Source organism: Oncorhynchus nerka, linkage group LG7 (assembly GCF_034236695.1).
Source record: "Oncorhynchus nerka isolate Pitt River linkage group LG7, Oner_Uvic_2.0, whole genome shotgun sequence".
NCBI classification, from domain to species: Eukaryota; Metazoa; Chordata; class Actinopteri; order Salmoniformes; family Salmonidae; genus Oncorhynchus; species Oncorhynchus nerka.
Window position 1 is genome coordinate 89,872,485 of NC_088402.1, and position 20,531 is coordinate 89,893,015.

A 20,531-nucleotide genomic window follows, 5' to 3' on the forward strand; every position below is an offset into this window, starting at 1 on the left:
CACACACGATCCCACACACACACACGATCCCACACACACACACACACGATCCCACACACACACACACACACGATCCCCACACACACACACACACACGATCCCACACACACGATCCCACACACACGATCCACACACACGATCCCACACACGATCCCACACACACGATCACACACACACGATCCCACACACACGATCCCACACACACGACACACCCCACACACACACACGATCCCACACACACACGATCCACACACACACGATCCCCCACACACACACGATCCCACACACACACACGATCCCCACACACACACACGATCCCACACACACACACGATCCCACACACACACACGATCCCACACACACACACGATCCCACACACACACACGATCCCACACACACAATCCCACACACACACACACGATCCCACACACACACACACGATCCCCACACACACACACACGATCCCACGATCCACACACACACACACACACACACACGATCCCACACACACACACACACATCCCACACACACACACACACACGATCCCACACACACGATCCCACACACACGATCCCACACACACACACACACGATCCCACACACACGATCCCCACACACACACGATCCCACACGATCCCACACACACACACGATCCCACACACACACGATCCCACACACACACACGATCCCACACACACACACGATCCCACACACACACGATCCCACACACACACGATCCCACACACACGATCCCCACACACGATCCCACACACACGATCCCACCACACGATCCCACACACACACACACGATCCCACACACACACGATCCCACACACACACGATCCCACCACACACACGATCCCACACACACACACGATCCCACACACACACACGATCCCACACACACACACGATCCCACACACACACACGATCCCACACACACACACGATCCCACACACACACACGATCCCACACACACAATCCCACACACACACACACGATCCCACACACACACACACGATCCCACACACACACACACACGATCCCACGATCCCACACACACACACACACACACACACACGATCCCACACACACACACACACACGATCCCACACACACACACACACACGATCCCACACACACGATCCACACACACGATCCCACACACACACACACACGATCCCACACACACGATCCCACACACACACACGATCCCACACGATCCCACACACACACACGATCCCACACACACACGATCCCACACACACACGATCCCACACACACACGATCCCACACACACACGATCCCACACACACACACGATCCCACACACACACACGATCCCACACACACACACGATCCACACACACACACACGATCCCACACACACACACGATCTCACACACACACACACGATCCACACACACACACACACACAATCCCACACACACACGATCTCACACACACACACACGATCCCACACACACACACACACGATCCCCACACACACACACACGATCCCACACACACACACACACACGATCCCACACACACGATCCCACACACACACACACACGATCCCACACACACGATCCCACACACACGATCCCACACGATCCCACACACACACACACACACACGATCCCACACACACACACACGATCCCACACACACACACGATCCCACACACACGATCCCACACACACACACACGATCCCACACACACACACGATCCCACACACACACACGATCCCACACACACACACACACACACACGATCCCACACACACACACGATCCCACACACACACACGATCCACACACACACACGATCCCACACACACGATCCCACACACACGATCCACACACACGATCCCCACACACGATCCCACCACACACGATCCCACACACACACGATCCCACACACACACGATCCCCACACACACACACACGATCCCCACACGATCCCACACACACACACGATCCCACACACACACGATCCCACACACACGATCCCACACACACACACGATCCCACACACACACGATCCCACACACACACACGATCCCACGATCCCACACACACACACGATCCCACACACACACGATCCCACACACACACACACGATCCCACACACACACACACGATCCCACACACACACACGATCCCACACACACCCACACGATCCCACACACACGATCCACACACACGATCCCACACACACACCCACACGATCCCACACACACGATCCCACACACACACGATCCCACACACACAATCCCACACACACGATCCCACACACACACACGATCCCACACACACACACGATCCCACACACACACACACACACGATCCCACACACACACACGATCCCACACACACACACACGATCCCACACACACACACGATCCCACACACACACACGATCCCACACACACACACACGATCCACACACACACACACGATCCCACACACACACACACGATCCCACACACACGATCCCACACACACGATCCCACACACACGATCCCACACACACGATCCCACACACACGATCCCACACACACGATCCCACACACACGATCCCACACACACACGATCCCACACACACACGATCCCCACACACACGATCCCACACACACACGATCCCACACACACACACACGATCACACACACACACACACGATCACACACACACACACACACGATCCCCACACACACACGATCCCCACACACACACGATCCCACACACACACACGATCCCACACACACACGATCCCACACACACACACGATCCCACACACACACACGATCCACACACACACACGATCCCACACACACACACGATCCCACACACACACGATCCCACACACACACGATCCCACACACACACACGATCCCACACACACACACGATCCCACACACACACACGATCCCACACACACACACGATCCCACACACGATCCCACACACACGATCCCACACACACACACACACACGATCCCACACACACACACACACGATCCCACACACACACGATCCCACACACACACGATCCCACACACACACACGATCCCACACACACACGATCCCACACACACACGATCCCACATACACACACGATCCCACACACACACGATCCCACACACACACACGATCCCACGATCCCACACACACACACGATCCCACACACACGATCCCACACACACGATCCCACACACACACACACGATCCCACACACACACGATCCCACACACACACACGATCCCACACACACACACGATCCCACACACACACACGATCCCACACACACACACGATCCCACACACACACACGATCCCACACACACACACGATCCCACACACACACACGATCCCACACACACACACGATCCCACACACACACACGATCCCACACACACGATCCCACACACACGATCCCACACACACGATCCCACACACACGATCCCCACACACGATCCCACACACACACGATCCCACACACACACACGATCCCACACACACACACACACGATCCCACACACGATCCCACACACGATCCCACACACACACACACACGATCCCACACACGATCCCACACACACACACACACACACACGATCCCACACACACACACACACACGATCCCACACACACACACACACGATCCCACACACACACACACACACGATCCCACACACACACACACACGATCCCACACACACACACACACGATCCCACACACACACACACACACGATCCCCACACACGATACCACACACACGATCCCACACACACGATCCCACACACACGATCCCACACACACGATCACACACACACGATCCCACACACACACGATCCCACACACGATCCCACACACACACGATCCCCACACACACACGATCACACACACACACACGATCCACACACACACACGATCCCCACACACACACGATCCCACACACACACACGATCCCACACACACACACGATCCCACACACACACACGATCCCACACACACACACGATCCCCACACACACACGATCCCACACACACACACGATCCCACACACACACGATCCCACACACACGATCCCCACACACACACGATCCCACACACACGATCCCACACACACACACACACGATCCCACACACACACACACACACGATCCCACACACACACACACACGATCCCACACACACACACACACACGATCCCACACACACACACACACACGATCCCACACACACACACACACGATCCCACACACACACACACACACACACACACACGATCCCACACACACGATCCCACACACGATCCCCACACACACACACACGATCCCCACACACACACACACACGATCCCACACACACACACGATCCCACACACACACACGATCCCACACACACACACGATCCCACACACACACACGATCCCACACACACACACGATCCCACACGATCCCACACGATCCCACACGATCCCACACACACACACGATCCCACACACACACACGATCCCACACACACACACGATCCCACACACACACACGATCCCACACACACACACGATCCCACACACACACACGATCCCACACACACACACGATCCCACACACACACACACACGATCCCACACACACACACACACGATCCCACACACACACACACACGATCCCACACACACACACACACACGATCCCACACACACACACACACAACCACAGTTGATCCCACACACACCTATGCTAATACATCAGTGAAAATACAGACAGGCAAGGCATGCAGATATTATTACGATCCATATAAATCTGTCTATATTAATCACTTATATTAATCACTTATATTAATCACCTATATTAATCACCTATATTAATCACTTATATTAATCACCTATATTAATCACTTATATTAATCACTTGAACTAATTCTGTTTTTAAAGTTGAGTCATGTCAGCCAGTTAATTCTGAGATGTTTTAAGTTGTACTACTTGATAAACAGACAACAACAACAACAACAACAGTGGATGGATTCCCTAACGTAATGTTTTTTAAGGTGTAGCTTTAACAGCTAGATCCCAAGCTAACTGGGGCACACTGATTGGTTATGAGGATAAGCCAATGGGATGGATGGAATAAGTGATATAGCAAGCCAAAAGTTACCGCAGTGGTTCTCTTCCCATGGTGACCTGAGGTATTCGGTCTCACCTGACAGGTACCGTCCTCCTTGGCCCCGCAGTCACAGAAGAAAGAACCGTATTTGGCATAGGAGATCTCATGGTCTTTGTGACAGACCTTGGCGCACACTGTACACACACCTACCCCGTCCAGCATCTTACACGTGTGACAGTGGTACCTAGGAGAGGGAGAGGGGAGGTTGACTTATAATAGATGCACTAGAGACGTCTCAATTACCCTGTCCTTTCTGCTGAAGTGTACACTCGTATAGAACACCCCCTCCTAGAAATGTAAAAGCATTGTGATTGGTTGGTTGGTGGGGTGATTGGAGTTAGCAATCCCACCAGATGGCATTTCCTGCACACTTTGGCAGAAAGTATAGGTTATTGACACACAGTCTATGTGGAAGTGGAATACTGTGAAGGAATGGTATTGATCACATGAAGGAGGGGGGAGGGGCTTCTTTTACCAATGCTGGTTCATGAACTCCTTCTGGGTGATGGTGAAGGTACACAGCTTATTGCACTGGGAGTCTTCATCCTACGACACAGCAGAGAGAAATCAGCCTGTTTTTTTCCTCATTATTAACAGATACGCTATTCCCTCTCCATTACACTCAGGTTCTTCCTACTGAACATGCCTGCTTCCCCACCCCCCCCTCAATAAATCTCTTCCTTATTCTTTTCGAATCAGCCTCCTCCTCTTCCTCAAAACGCATAGGACAAGAAAGTCTGAGGAGAAGGGCCTTGAACCTTCTATAACACGGTCAAGGAAGAGGCAAGAAGAGAGGCTGGGAGGGAGGGATCCACAGAAAGAGGCTGGGAGGGAGGGATCACAGAAAGAGGCTGGGAGGGAGGGAATCACAGAAAGAGGCTGGGAGGGAGGGAATCACAGAAAGAGGCTGGGAGGGAGGGAATCACAGAAAGAGGCTGGGAGGGAGGGAATCACAGAAAGAGGCTGAGGGAGGGAATCACAGAAAGAGGCTGGGAGGGGGGGAGGCTGGGGGGGGGAATCACAGAAAGAGGCTGGGAGGGAGGGAATCACAGAAAGAGGCTGGGAGGGGGGAATCACAGAAAGAGGCTGGGAGGGAGGGAATCACAGAAAGAGGCTGGGAAGGAGGGGGAGGCTGGGAAGGAGGGATCCACAGAAAGAGGCTGGGAGGGGGGAATCACAGAAAGAGGCTGGGAGGGAGGGAATCACAGAAAGAGGCTGGGAGGGGGAATCACAGAAAGAGGCTGGGAGGGGGGAATCACAGAAAGAGGCTGGGAGGGGGAATCACAGAAAGAGGCTGGGAGGGAGGGAATCACAGAAAGAGGCTGGGAGGGAGGGAATCACAGAAAGAGGCTGGGAGGGAGGGAATCACAGAAAGAGGCTGGGAGGGAGGGAATCACAGAAAGAGGCTGGGAGGAGGGAATCACAGAAAGAGGCTGGGAGGGAGGGAATCACAGAAAGAGGCTGGGAGGGAGGGAATCACAGAAAGAGGCTGGGAGGGAGGGAATCACAGAAAGAGGCTGGGAGGGAATCACAGAAAGAGGCTGGGAGGGAATCACAGAAAGAGGCTGGGAGGGAATCACAGAAAGAGGCTGGGAGGGAATCACAGAAAGAGGCTGGGAGGGAATCACAGAAAGAGGCTGGGAGGGATCACAGAAAGAGGCTGGGAGGAATCACAGAAAGAGGCTGGGAGGAATCACAGAAAGAGGCTGGGAGGGAATCACAGAAAGAGGCTGGGAGGGAATCACAGAAAGAGGCTGGGAGGGATCACAGAAAGAGGCTGGGAGGGATCACAGAAAGAGGCTGGGAGGGATCACAGAAAGAGGCTGGGAGGGAATCACAGAAAGAGGCTGGGAGGGAATCACAGAAAGAGGCTAGGAGGGAATCACAGAAAGAGGCTAGGAGGGAATCACAGAAAGAGGCTAGGAGGGAATCACAGAAAGAGGCTAGGAGGGAATCACAGAAAGAGGCTAGGAGGGAATCACAGAAAGAGGCTAGGATGGAATGCTAGGAGGGAATCACAGAAAGAGGCTGGGAGGGGGGAATCACAGAAAGAGGCTGGGAGGGAGGGAATCACAGAAAGAGGCTGGGAGGGAATCACAGAAAGAGTCTGGGAGGGAATCACAGAAAGAGTCTGGGAGGGAATCACAGAAAGAGTCTGGGAGGGAATCACAGAAAGAGGCTGGGAGGGAGGGAATCACAGAAAGAGGCTGGGAGGGAGGAATCACAGAAAGAGGAGGGAAGGAATCACAGAAAGAGGCTGGGAGGGATCACAGAAAGAGGCTGGGAGGGAATCACAGAAAGAGGCTGGGAGGGAGGGGGAATCACAGAAAGAGGCTGGGGAGGGAGGGAATCACAGAAAGAGGCTGGGAGGGAGGGAATCACAGGAGGCTGGGAGGGAATCACAGAAAGAGGCTGGGAGGGAGGGAATCACAGAAAGAGGCTGGGAGGAGGGAATCACAGAAAGAGGCTGGGAGGGAGGGAATCACAGAAAGAGGCTGGGAGGAGGGAATCACAGAAAGAGGCTGGGAGGGAGGAATCACAGAAAGAGGCTGGGAGGGAGGGCATCACAGGAGGCTGGGAGGAGGGAATCACAGAAAGAGGCTGGGAGGGAGGAATCACAGAAAGAGGCTGGGAGGGAGGGATCACAGAAAGAGGCTGGGAGGGGATCACAGAAAGAGGCTGGGAGGGAGGGATCACAGAAAGAGGCTGGGAGGGGGAATCACAGAAAGAGGCTGGGAGGGGGAATCACAGAAAGAGGCTGGGAGGGATCACAGAAAGAGGCTAGGAGGGAGGGAATCACAGAAAGAGGCTGGGAAGGAGGGATCACAGAAAGAGGCTGGGAGGGAGGGAGGGAATCACAGAAAGAGGCTGGGAGGGAGGGAGGGAATCACAGAAAGAGGCTGGGAGGGAGGAGGGAATCACAGAAAGAGGCTGGGAGGGAGGGGATCACAGAAAGAGGCTGGGAGGGAGGGAATCACAGAAAGAGGCTGGGAGGGGGGGAATCACAGAAAGAGGCTGGGAGGGGATCACAGAAAGAGGCTAGGAGGGAATCACAGAAAGAGGCTAGGAGGGAATCACAGAAAGAGGCTAGGAGGGAATCACAGAAAGAAAGAGGCTGGAATCACAGAAAGAGGCTAGGAGGGAATCACAGAAAGAGGCTAGGAGGGAATCACAGAAAGAGGCTAGGAGGGAATCACAGAAAGAGGCTAGGAGGGGATCACAGAAAGAGGCTAGGAGGGGATCACAGAAAGAGGCTGGGAGGGAATCACAGAAAGAGGCTGGGAGGGAGGGAATCACAGAAAGAGGCTGGGAGGGAGGGAATCACAGAAAGAGGCTGGGAGGGAGGGAATCACAGAAAGAGGCTAGGAGGGAGGGAATCACAGAAAGAGGCTGGGAAGGGGATCACAGAAAGAGGCTGGGAGGGGGAATCACAGAAAGAGGCTGGGAGGGAATCACAGAAAGAGGCTGGGAGGAATCACAGAAAGAGGCTGGGAGGGGGAATCACAGAAAGAGGCTGGGAGGAGGGAATCACAGAAAGAGGCTGGGAGGAGGGGATCACAGAAAGAGGCTGGGAGGAGGGGATCACAGAAAGAGGCTGGGAGGGAGGGGATCACAGAAAGAGGCTGGGAGGGAGGGGATCACAGAAAGAGGCTGGGAGGGAGGGGATCACAGAAAGAGGCTGGGAGGGAGGGAATCACAGAAAGAGGCTGGGAGGGGGGGAATCACAGAAAGAGGCTGGGAGGGGATCACAGAAAGAGGCTAGGAGGGCAGAAAGAGGAGGAGGGAATCACAGAAAGAGGCTAGGAGGGAATCACAGAAAGAGGCTAGGAGGGAATCACAGAAAGAGGCTAGGAGGGAATCACAGAAAGAGGCTAGGAGGGAATCACAGAAAGAGGCTAGGAGGGAATCACAGAAAGAGGCTAGGAGGGAATCACAGAAAGAGGCTAGGAGGGGATCACAGAAAGAGGCTGGGAGGGAATCACAGAAAGAGGCTGGGAGGGAGGGAATCACAGAAAGAGGCTGGGAGGGAGGGAATCACAGAAAGAGGCTGGGAGGGAGGGAATCACAGAAAGAGGCTAGGAGGGAGGGAATCACAGAAAGAGGCTGGGAAGGAGGGGATCACAGAAAGAGGCTGGGAGGGAGGGAGGGAATCACAGAAAGAGGCTGGGAGGGAGGGAGGGAATCACAGAAAGAGGCTGGGAGGGAGGGAATCACAGAAAGAGGCTGGGAGGGAGGGAATCACAGAAAGAGGCTGGGAGGGAGGGAATCACAGAAAGAGGCTGGGAGGGAGGGAATCACAGAAAGAGGCTGGGAGGAGGGAATCACAGAAAGAGGCTGGGAGGGAGGGAATCACAGAAAGAGGCTGGGAGGGAGGGAATCACAGAAAGAGGCTGGGAGGGAGGGAATCACAGAAAGAGGCTGGGAGGGAGGGAATCACAGAAAGAGGCTGGGAGGGAGGGGATCACAGAAAGAGGCTAGGAGGGAGGGGATCACAGAAAGAGGCTAGAAAGAGGAGGGAGGGAATCACAGAAAGAGGCTGGGAGGGGGGAATCACAGAAAGAGGCTGGGATCACAGAAAGAGGCTAGGAGGGAATCACAGAAAGAGGCTGGGAGGGAATCACAGAAAGAGGCTGGGAGGGAATCACAGAAAGAGGATGGGAGGAATCACAGAAAGAGGCTGGGAGGGAATCACAGAAAGAGGCTAGGAGGGAATCAGGCTAGGAGGGAAAGAGGCTAGGAGGGAATCACAGAAAGAGGCTAGGAGGGAATCACAGAAAGAGGCTAGGAGGGAATCACAGAAAGAGGCTAGGAGGGAATCACAGAAAGAGGCTAGGAGGGAATCACAGAAAGAGGCTAGGAGGGAATCACAGAAAGAGGCTAGGAGGGAATCACAGAAAGAGGCTAGGAGGGAATCACAGAAAGAGGCTAGGAGGGAATCACAGAAAGAGGCTAGGAGGGAATCACAGAAAGAGGCTAGGAGGGAATCACAGAAAGAGGCTAGGAGGGGATCACAGAAAGAGGCTAGGAGGGAATCACAGAAAGAGGCTAGGAGGGAATCACAGAAAGAGGCTAGGAGGGAATCACAGAAAGAGGCTAGGAGGGGATCACCGAAAGAGGCTAGGAGGGGATCACCGAAAGAGGCTGGGAGGTTGTTGAGCCACGGTGTGGGAAATGGTTTCTGAAATCCCAGTGTCTCTAATAGTGAGACATCTGATGTGAAGATAAAGCGGTTTGGAGTCCTCTAGCCTTCTCTCCATCTATTCCACACTATATAAAGTACCTATCTATTCCACACTACATAAAGTACCCCTATTCCATCTGATATAAAGTACCTATCTATCTCTATATATTTATATATATTCTACACTATATAAAGTATCTATTCTACACTATATAAAGTATCTATTCTACACTATATAAACTATCTATTCTACACTATATATACTATCTATTCTACACTATATATACTATCTATTCTACACTATATATACTATCTATTCTACACTATATATACTATCTATTCTACACTATATATAGTACCCATTCTACACTATATATAGTACCCATTCTACACTATATAAAGTACCTATTCTACACTATATATAAGTACCTATTCTACACTATATATATAGTACCCATTCTACACTATATATAGTATCTATTCTACACTATATATAGTACCCATTCTACACTATTTATAGTATCTATTCTACACTATTTAAGTATCTATTCTACACTATATATAGTACCCATTCTACACTATATAAAGTATCTATTCTACACTATATATAGTATCTATTCTACACTATATATAGCATCTATTCTACACTATATATAGAGTATCTATTCTACACTATATATAGAGTATCTATTCTACACTATTTAAGTATCTATTCTACACTATATATAGTATCTATTCTACACTATATATAGTATCCATTCTACACTATATATACTATCTATTCTACACTATCTATAGTACCCATTCTACACTATATATAGTACCCATTCTACACTATTTATAGTACCTATTCTACACTATATATAGTACCCATTCTACACTATATAAAGTATCTATTCTACACTATATATAGTATATATTCTACACTATATATAGAGTATCTATTCTACACTATATATACTATCTATTCTACACTATATATAGAGTATCTATTCTACACTATATATAGTATCTATTCTACACTATATATAGAGTATCTATTCTACACTATTTAAGTATCTATTCTACACTATATAAAGTACCTCTTTATTTCTCTCCTAGACTATTTAAAGAACCTCTACATATTTATATCTATTCCACACTATATAAAGAACCTATCTATGTCTATATATTTCTATCCAAACATGATAAGAGGGAGGTCCGTACAGAGTCCTCAGCCTGTGAGTCATCGTCCTCCACAGCCAACTCGTCAACCCAGTCTGAGTCCACCTCTACAGCCTTCTCCTCTCCATCAACCAGCAGCACGGAGGAGCCCTGGCCACTGCTCTGTCTCAGGGCGTTCATCACATCAGCCAGGTAGGAGATGATATGGCAGGAGCACTCTAGTATGCTGGCATGCTGAGGGGAAAACATGAGAGAGAGAGAGGGAGACAGAGAGAGAGGGAGACAGAGAGAGAGGGAGACAGAGAGAGAGGGAGACAGAGAGAGAGGGAGACAGAGAGAGACAGAGGGAGAGGAGAGGGAGAGAGAGGGAGACAGAGAGAGAGGGAGAGAGAGAGAGAGAGAGAGACAGAGAGAGAGGGAGAGAGACAGAGAGAGAGGGAGACAGAGAGAGAGGGAGACAGAGAGAGAGGGAGACAGAGAGAGAGGGAGACAGAGAGAGAGGGAGACAGAGAGAGACAGAGAGAGAGACAGAGAGACAGAGAGAGAGGGAGACAGAGAGAGAGGGAGACAGAGAGAGAGGGAGACAGAGAGAGAGGGAGACAGGGCAGTTCAGAATATAAAACTTGATTTAAAAAAATGTTTTTCTTTTTTGATTGAATTACTACTTACTTTGCCCTGGGACACGTTTGCGCTCACTTTCTCCACAACGTTTTTCTGGGTCAGGTACTTTTTGCTGTAGAAAATAACAGATTTATATTTCTATTGAATCTAACTGCATATTTAAACACATCAACTATCATACAGATCTAGCTAAGAGTTGTACCAATAATATTCACATCACCAGTTCTACACATCAGGAACACATCTTACCATCTGGTCAGCCAATCGATGGCAGCGCGATGCAGCTGCAGATGCCCCGCCCCCTGACCGGCGCTGGCTAGGGTCGCCATGATCACCATGAGTTCCGGGAAGCCAGCGCCGTCCCCATTGGCCAGCATATCCGTTGCCATGGGGATGAGGGTGGAGAGCAGGACGGTGCACACGCCCTCGCCCACCTGGCTGTTGTCCCTGACAATGTGCGTGGTGAGCACCTAGAGAAAAACATTTTTTTTTGAAACAGTTGTGACCAACCAATCAGTTTGGTCGACAGGTGTTAATTATTGACGATTATTGACGATAATCCACGTAAAGTATCCACAAGGATATTTTGACTTCAATACTGATAACGGGTATCACGATACCATCACGTTACTTAATACCAAAACAATACCACAGCAAACAAAATAAAAAGCCTATTAGCCAAAGTCCCAGAATGGCCCTTAATCGAGACAAGTCTGTGGAGTTCGATATCATGACATTTAGAATTAAATTAATCAATTATACAAATCACACAAAATCAATGACTGCTGTTTTTTTGTTTTTTTTACTAATAATATAACATAATGGTAATCATTTAATAAAAATGGTAAATCTCTCTTGATAAACTGGGTAAATCAAGATGTAGCCACGGTCTAGTCACAATACAGGTGGTTTCATGTTCAAATAGGAGTGTGTGAAGGAATTGAGTTATTGAGCTGGTTTTGGGGCTGATTTCACGGGGCTACGGACGAAAAACAAGCTGCTTCCCTTCCATTTGATACTTATTGTACTGATCATCAACAATTGCAACACAAAAAAAAGAGAAGCAATCTGGGTTTTTTTTTACGTGTGCCTGTCTCTTTAAGAACCATGATGTCACACACACTCTGAAGCTGGAGCTAACGCCATCTTGACTGGGACAGACGAGAGGCAGGGCCAGACAAAATGGATGAATAAAGTCGTTGGAGCAGCATTGAAATCAGCAATATTTTTGCCCCGTGTTATTGCATATTATCCCAAACTAGGTACTAAAGGTCGTGAACTGACGTGAGCTTCAGCTGTTCGCTAGCAAAGAAAGTTAGCCTACAACGCTGGAAGTTTCCGGGATCTTCTTGCCTTGTAACGTGTTCTATCCTGTATGGACAGGTATTACATGCTGTGTCGAATGTTTAAAGTGTGTTAACTTCTGTGCATCTTAAGTGGCTATGCAGCCCAGACTCTTGAGTTTATTTATTGAACCTTTATTTAACCGGGCAAGTCAGTTAAGAACAAATTCTTATTTACAATGACGGCCTACAATTTGCCAAACCCAGACGACGTTGGGCCAATTAGACTCCCAATCACGGCTCCCAGTGGACTCCCAGTGGTTCCTCAGGACAGACTAGAGTCCGTATGAGAGGGGAGATAACATGGTACAGTCCAGACTCCCAGTGGTTCCTCAGGACAGACTAGTGTCAGTATGAGAGAGGATATAACATGGTACAGTCCAGACTCTCAGTGGTTCCTCGGGACAGACTAGTGTCAGTATGAGAGAGGATATAACATGGTACAGTCCAGACTCTCAGTGGTTCCTCGGGACAGACTAGTGTCAGTATGAGAGAGGAGATAACATGATACAGTCCAGACTAGGGTCAGTATGAGAGAGGAGATAACATGATACAGTCCAGACTCTCAGTGGTTCCTCAGGACAGACTAGTCAGTATGAGAGAGGAGATAACATGATACAGTCCAGACTAGGGTCAGTATGAGAGAGGAGATAACATGGTACAGTCCAGACTCCCAGTGGTTCCTCGGGACAGACTAGTCAGTATGAGAGAGGAGATAACATGGTACAGTCCAGACTCCCAGTGGTTCCTCAGGACAGACTAGTGTCAGTATGAGAGAGGATATAACATGGTACAGTCCAGACTAGGGTCAGTATGAGAGAGGAGATAACATGATACAGTCCAGACTCCCAGTGGTTCCTCAGGGGAGAAAAGAGTCAGTATGAGAGGGGACATTATCGGCTACACTGATCTAGACTTGATCTTTCTCAATCAGTAGACGACGTGAGACATTTGACAGAAGTTCCCGAAAGTAACACAAAAATTCTAGTACCGAAATGTTTTTGATCCATGTTGTAGTGTCTAAGTTTTGGTCTACCGTTCAACAAAACCCCCGATAAAAAGAGTACAAACAATTCTAGAAAAAACACGAAGAGGAAATATAATAATGTAACTGCCAAGATAAAGGAAACTCCAACATATTTAATAGGGTCGTTGGGTGTCACCGGGAGCCAGAACAGCTTCAACACACCTTGGCATAGATGCTACAAGCGTCTGGAACTCTATTGGGGAGATGTGACACCCATTCTCCACAAGAAATTCGGTGTTTTGTTGATGGTGGTGGAAAACGCTGTCTCAGACACCACTCCAGAATCAATCGGGTTGAGATCTGGAGACAGACGGCCACGGCATATGGTTCACATCGTTCTCATGCTCATCAAACCGTTCAGTGATCACTCGTGCCCTGTAGATGGGGGCGTTGTCATGGTACCCCAAAATAATGGTCTGTCCAGCATTTTCATACCTGTCCCTAAGCATGATGGGATGTTAATTGCTTAATTAACGCAGGAACCACACCTGGTGTGGAAGCACCTGCTTTCAATATACTTTGATTCCCTCATTTACTCAAGTGTCTCCTCGATTTTGGCAGTTACCTGTAGTTGAGACGGTTTAATGTTGACCAGTCTTGAGAACTGCTTTTGTGCTGACACACACACACACACACACACACACACACACACACACCTGTAGCAGCGCCCTGTTCTCCTGCACCGTCTCCAGATGCTCCGAGTCCTTGGGTGGCGTGGCCGTCATGCGGCTGAGCCACGACTGCAGCCTGGACGGCTCCACACACGCCAGCTGGGCCAGGGAGCCGCACAGACACAACAGGCTGGGGTTGGGACTCTTCTCCGCTGAGGTGGAATAAGCGAGGAGATTTTTAGGTTTTATGACATGAAAGAGATGGTAGAACTGAAACGAACTTGAGAAACTAGAGTAAAAAAGGGTTGACGTCACGATTAGGATGAGCGGACAAGTCTCTAGTTGGTCAGTATGGAACTACACTTTGGTCTGGGAGGCAGGACTGGTTTGGGATGCAGGACTGGTTTGGGAGGCAGGACTGGTTTGGGAGGCAGGACTGGTTTGGGAGGCAGGACTGGTTTGGGAGGCAGGACTGGTTTGGGAGGCAGGACTGGTTTGGGATGCAGGACTGGTTTGGGATGCAGGACTGGTTTGGGATGCAGGACTGGTTTGGGAGGCAGGACTGGTTTGGGATGGGGAAAACAAGAGGAGTGAGGATAAAACTTACTGAGCTGGAAGAGTTTGGTGAAGAATTTCAGCACCCGGTTGCAGAATTTAGCAGATAGGTTTTCATTGGCTGTAGCCATCATGATCTGAACCAGTTCTCCACTGAGACACAAAACAAGAGAGAGAATGTTAAGAGACCATCGGCAGCTCATCCAATAGGATATGGGAAGATAACTAAATGATATAATTACTCCTGTCTATACAGAAATAAAGAAAATAACCAAAATTACTACACCAGAGAGCATGATTTCGTTTACTAAATCGAGAAGTCGAGAACTGAGCATTTTGGGCAGCGTTCAAATATTAAATATCTGATTGTTGAGGTGAGCATTTTGGGCAGCGTTCAAATATGAAATATCTGATTGTTGAGGTGAGCATTTTGGGCAGCGTTCAAATATTAAATATCTGATTGTTGAGGTGAGCATTTTGGGCTGCGTTCAAATATTAAATATCTGATTGTTGAGGTGAGCAGTCTACGCTGTCATGTAGGATTCTACCAACATGTCTCCAGTCATGTAAAGTGTCGTAGAAATGCAATACATGTGTTTATTTTTTTAAAAGCCACATTTTCTCCAAGATCCTCTTTAAAAAAAAAGTTAGCTGTTGCAAACGGGGAAAGAGGTGGATACAGAGTCAGTTGTACAACTGAAATGTGTCTTCCCACATTTGGGCTGCCATAATCGAGATCCACATCATCAGTGCCCAGGGAACAGTGGTTTTTATTTAACTAGGCAAGTCAGTTAAGAACAAATTCTTATTTTCAATGACGGCCTAGGAACAGCGGGTTAACTGCCTGTTCGGGGGCAGAACGACAGATTTGTACATTGTCAGCTCGGGGGTTTGAACTCGCAACCTTCCGGTTACTAGTCCAACGCTCTAACCACTAGGCTACCTGCCGCCCAAACTGCCTCGTTCAGGGATTGAATAACAGATGTTTACCTTGACACTCCGGGGGATTCCAACCAACAACCTACTAGGCTACCAGTAAATTAGTTAAATTATAATCCTAATTTATGACTAACCAATCTACTCATCACATTAGGAAAAGCAGGCTATTTTACATTGGTCTGCAAATGCCACGATAGAGGCAGGGATATTTGGGGGTGAAAAGATCGCTTCCCCAAATTTGAAACTCACGAGCCGCCTATGAGAGAGAGACGGTCGTGAACTGCGACATGGCTTAGTCTGCGGTCGTGCGTTGGAAAAATACGTACCACAAACCCCTGTGGGAATTTAACCCACGACCCCCGTGTTTTGATAGGAGCACGGCTCTAACCGACTGAGCCACACCAGAAACGGCACACCAACCTGAAGGAGAAGAAGTCCTCCATGGCCTTGCACACTTGGCTGCTCTCCAACTGCCTCTCCAGATACTGCAGACACTCCTCCAACACAGACTCATCCAGACCACTAAGACACAACACATGGAACAAAATGACAGCTGTCAATCACCTTTGAATAGGTCTTAAAGCCAACTTTTCACTCTATTGAAGGGGGGGCATATGTAACTGTTTTTCTTAAGCCCTGTCGAGTTGATTAGCAGGATCATTGATGGACAGCAATCGTCTAATTAATTTCCGCTCTAGGGGGAGGTCATTAAAGTTGACTCAACTCCAGTCTCAGCCTAACTGCTCGGGTCAAAGTTCAAGTCTCACCTGTTGGGGTCGGAGTGGTTGGCGATGATGTTGTAGCATCCTGTGACCAGTCTCTGGTAGACGTGGGACAGGAAGGTGTCCGACTCAGCGGGGCCCAGGATACGCTCCAGAGAGGTCAAGCAGATCTCAGCTACGCTCTCCGTGCTGCTCTCCAAGAGGAGGGGGAGCAGGGCATGTACCACCTGGGGAGGATTCAACTCCTCAGTCCTGGGGGGCAGAGAGAGTGTTAATGCTGCTCTCTTGGAGGAGGGGAGCAGGGCATGTACCACCTGGGGAGGATTCAACTCCTCAGTCCTGGGGGGGGCAGAGAGTGTTAATGCTGCTCTCTTGGAGGAGGGGGAGCAGGGCATGTACCACCTGGGGAGGATTCAACTCCTCAGTCCTGGGGGGGCAGAGAGAGTGTTAATGCTGCCTCTCTTGGAGGAGAGGTTCAACCTGGGGAGGGTTCAAATCCTCAGTCCTGGGGGGGGGGCCCATGTCTACATTAATGTCCAGTATGGAACTAATTACTGTGGAGCCAGTGGTTTCTAGCGCCAGGGAAGTAGGAAATCCCAGACACGCAACAGGCGCCCACTTCCTGTAACAGCTTTGATGAAAACACAGACCCCAGTCAATGGGAGAATCGCATATTTTATCCCGAAAGGTAGATTAGCATTGCAATAGTGGAAAGTGTTGATGTAATATCGACCGTGTGGATGTGGCTGCTGCTGGAATTAGAGAATAACTTACACAATGAGGTCTCCGGTGAGGCGGACCAGAGAGAGGAGGATGTGTTTGAGAGACGAGGCCAGAGCCAGGGACTGGTTACTGAGCGTGCCCAGATGAGCCGTCTGGATGGCACTGATGTAGCTCTCGGACGGGATGGTGTCGTTGGCGAACGCATTACGCTGAGAGAAAGAGACGAGACAAGTTAGTCGGACACAGTCATTATTCTCAAACATCGTCTCTGGGGACCCCAGACGTTTCACCAAAATGTGTTGTATCCCTGATTGATCTAACCCTGGACTGGTTAACGAGTTGGATCGGGTGTGACAGCATGGAACAACTGGCAGTTCCACAGGAAAGGCTTGACAAATCAATCATGTCATTCACTCAATCAATCATTATGCTGAGGGGGAACACAGGCTGTATCCCAGACAGTCATTATGCTGAGGGGGGACACAGGCTGTATCCCAGACAGTCATTATGCTGAGGGGGAACACAGGCTGTATCCCAGACAGTCATTATACTATGGGGGGAACACAGGCTGTATCCCAGACAGTCATTATGCTGAGGGGGGAACACAGGCTGTATCCCAGACAGTCATTATGCTGAGGGGGAACACAGGCTGTATATCCCAGACAGTCATTATGCTGAGGGGGAACACAGGCTGTATCCCAGACAGTCATTATACTAGGGGGAACACAGGCTGTATATCCCAGACAGTCAGTATGCTGAGGGGGAACACAGGCTGTATCCCAGACAGTCATTATACTATGGGGGAACACAGGCTGCATCCCAGACAGTCATTATGCTGAGGGGGGGAACACAGGCTGTATCCCAGACAGTCATTATGCTGAGGGGGGACACAGGCTGTATCCCAGACAGTCATTATGCTGAGGGGGAACACAGGCTGTATCCCAGACAGTCATTATGCTGAGGGGGAACACAGGCTGTATCCCAGACAGTCATTATGCTGAGGGGGAACACAGGCTGTATCCCAGACAGTCATTATGCTGAGGGGGAACACAGGCTGTATCCCAGACAGTCATTATGCTGAGGGGGGAACACAGGCTGTATCCCAGACAGTCATTATGCTGAGGGGGGGGAACACAGGCTGTATCCCAGACAGTCATTATGCTGAGGGGGAACACAGGCTGTATATCCCAGACAGTCATTATGCTGAGGGGGAACACAGGCTGTATCCCAACAGTCATTATGCTGAGGGGGGGAACACAGGCTGTATCCCAGACAGTCATTATGCTGAGGGGGGAACACAGGCTGTATCCCAGACAGTCATTATCTGAGGGGGGAACACCTGCTGTATCCCAGACAGTCATTATGCTGAGGGGGGAACACAGGCTGTATCCCAGACAGTCATTATACTATGGGGGAACACAGGCTGTATATCCCAGACAGTCATTATGCTGAGGAGGGGAACACAGGCTGATCCCAGACAGTCATTATACTATGGGGGGGAACACAGGCTGTATCCCAGACAGTCATTACTGAGGGGGGAACACAGGCTGTATCCCAGGTCATTATGCTGAGGGGGAACACAGGCTGTATCCCAGACAGTCATTATGCTGAGGGGGAACACAGGCTGTATCCCAGACAGTCATTATGCTGAGGAGGGAACACAGGCTGTATCCCAGACAGTCATTATGCTGAGGGGGAACACAGGCTGTATCCCAGACAGTCATTATGCTGAGGGGGAACACAGGCTGTATCCCAGACAGTCATTATTCAGGCTGTATCAGAAGTCATTATATGAGGGGGACACAGGCTGTATCCCAGACAGTCAGTATGCTGAGGGGGGGAACACAGGCTGTATCCCAGACAGTCATTATGCTGAGGGGGAACACAGGCTGTATCCCAGACAGTCATTATGCTGAGGAGGGGAACACATTATGCTGAGGGGGAACACAGGCTGTATCCCAGACAGTCATTATGCTGAGGGGGAACACAGGCTGTATCCCAGACAGTCAGTATGCTGAGGGGGAACACAGGCTGTATCCCAGACAGTCATTATGCTGAGGGGGGAACACAGGCTGTATCCCAGACAGTCATTATACTATGGGGGAACACAGGCTGTATATCCCAGACAGTCAGTATGCTGAGGGGGGAACACCTGCTGTATCCCAGACAGTCATTATGCTGAGGGGGGGAACACAGGCTGTATCCCAGACAGTCATTATACTATGGGGGAACACAGGCTGTATCCCAGACAGTCATTATGCTGAGGAGGGGAACACAGGCTGTATCCCAGACAGTCATTATACTATGGGGGGACACAGGCTGTATCCCAGACAGTCATTATGCTGAGGGGGGAACACAGGCTGTATCCCAGACAGTCATTATGTCATTATCCCAGACAGTCATTATGCTGAGGGGGAACACAGGCTGTATCCCAGACAGTCATTATGCTGAGGAGGGGAACACAGGCTGTATC

At 49.8% G+C, this 20,531-nt stretch overlaps 1 protein-coding gene across 1 annotated transcript in view; it reads right to left on the reverse strand.

Annotated features, from left to right (window-relative positions):
* ubr4 (ubiquitin protein ligase E3 component n-recognin 4) overlaps window positions 1-20,531 on the reverse strand; it is a 182,047-nt gene that overhangs the window by 104,480 nt on the left and 57,036 nt on the right. Inside the window, exons 27-37 of the mRNA XM_065020956.1 lie at window positions 18,110-18,267; window positions 17,735-17,737; window positions 17,381-17,587; window positions 17,034-17,135; window positions 15,727-15,827; window positions 15,165-15,331; window positions 12,388-12,608; window positions 12,187-12,250; window positions 11,560-11,751; window positions 5,647-5,717; window positions 5,208-5,355 (exon numbers count right to left, since the gene is read on the reverse strand). Coding sequence (XP_064877028.1) covers window positions 5,208-5,355; window positions 5,647-5,717; window positions 11,560-11,751; window positions 12,187-12,250; window positions 12,388-12,608; window positions 15,165-15,331; window positions 15,727-15,827; window positions 17,034-17,135; window positions 17,381-17,587; window positions 17,735-17,737; window positions 18,110-18,267 — 1,434 coding nt within the window. The remainder of the gene's footprint in view (window positions 1-5,207; window positions 5,356-5,646; window positions 5,718-11,559; window positions 11,752-12,186; window positions 12,251-12,387; window positions 12,609-15,164; window positions 15,332-15,726; window positions 15,828-17,033; window positions 17,136-17,380; window positions 17,588-17,734; window positions 17,738-18,109; window positions 18,268-20,531) is intronic.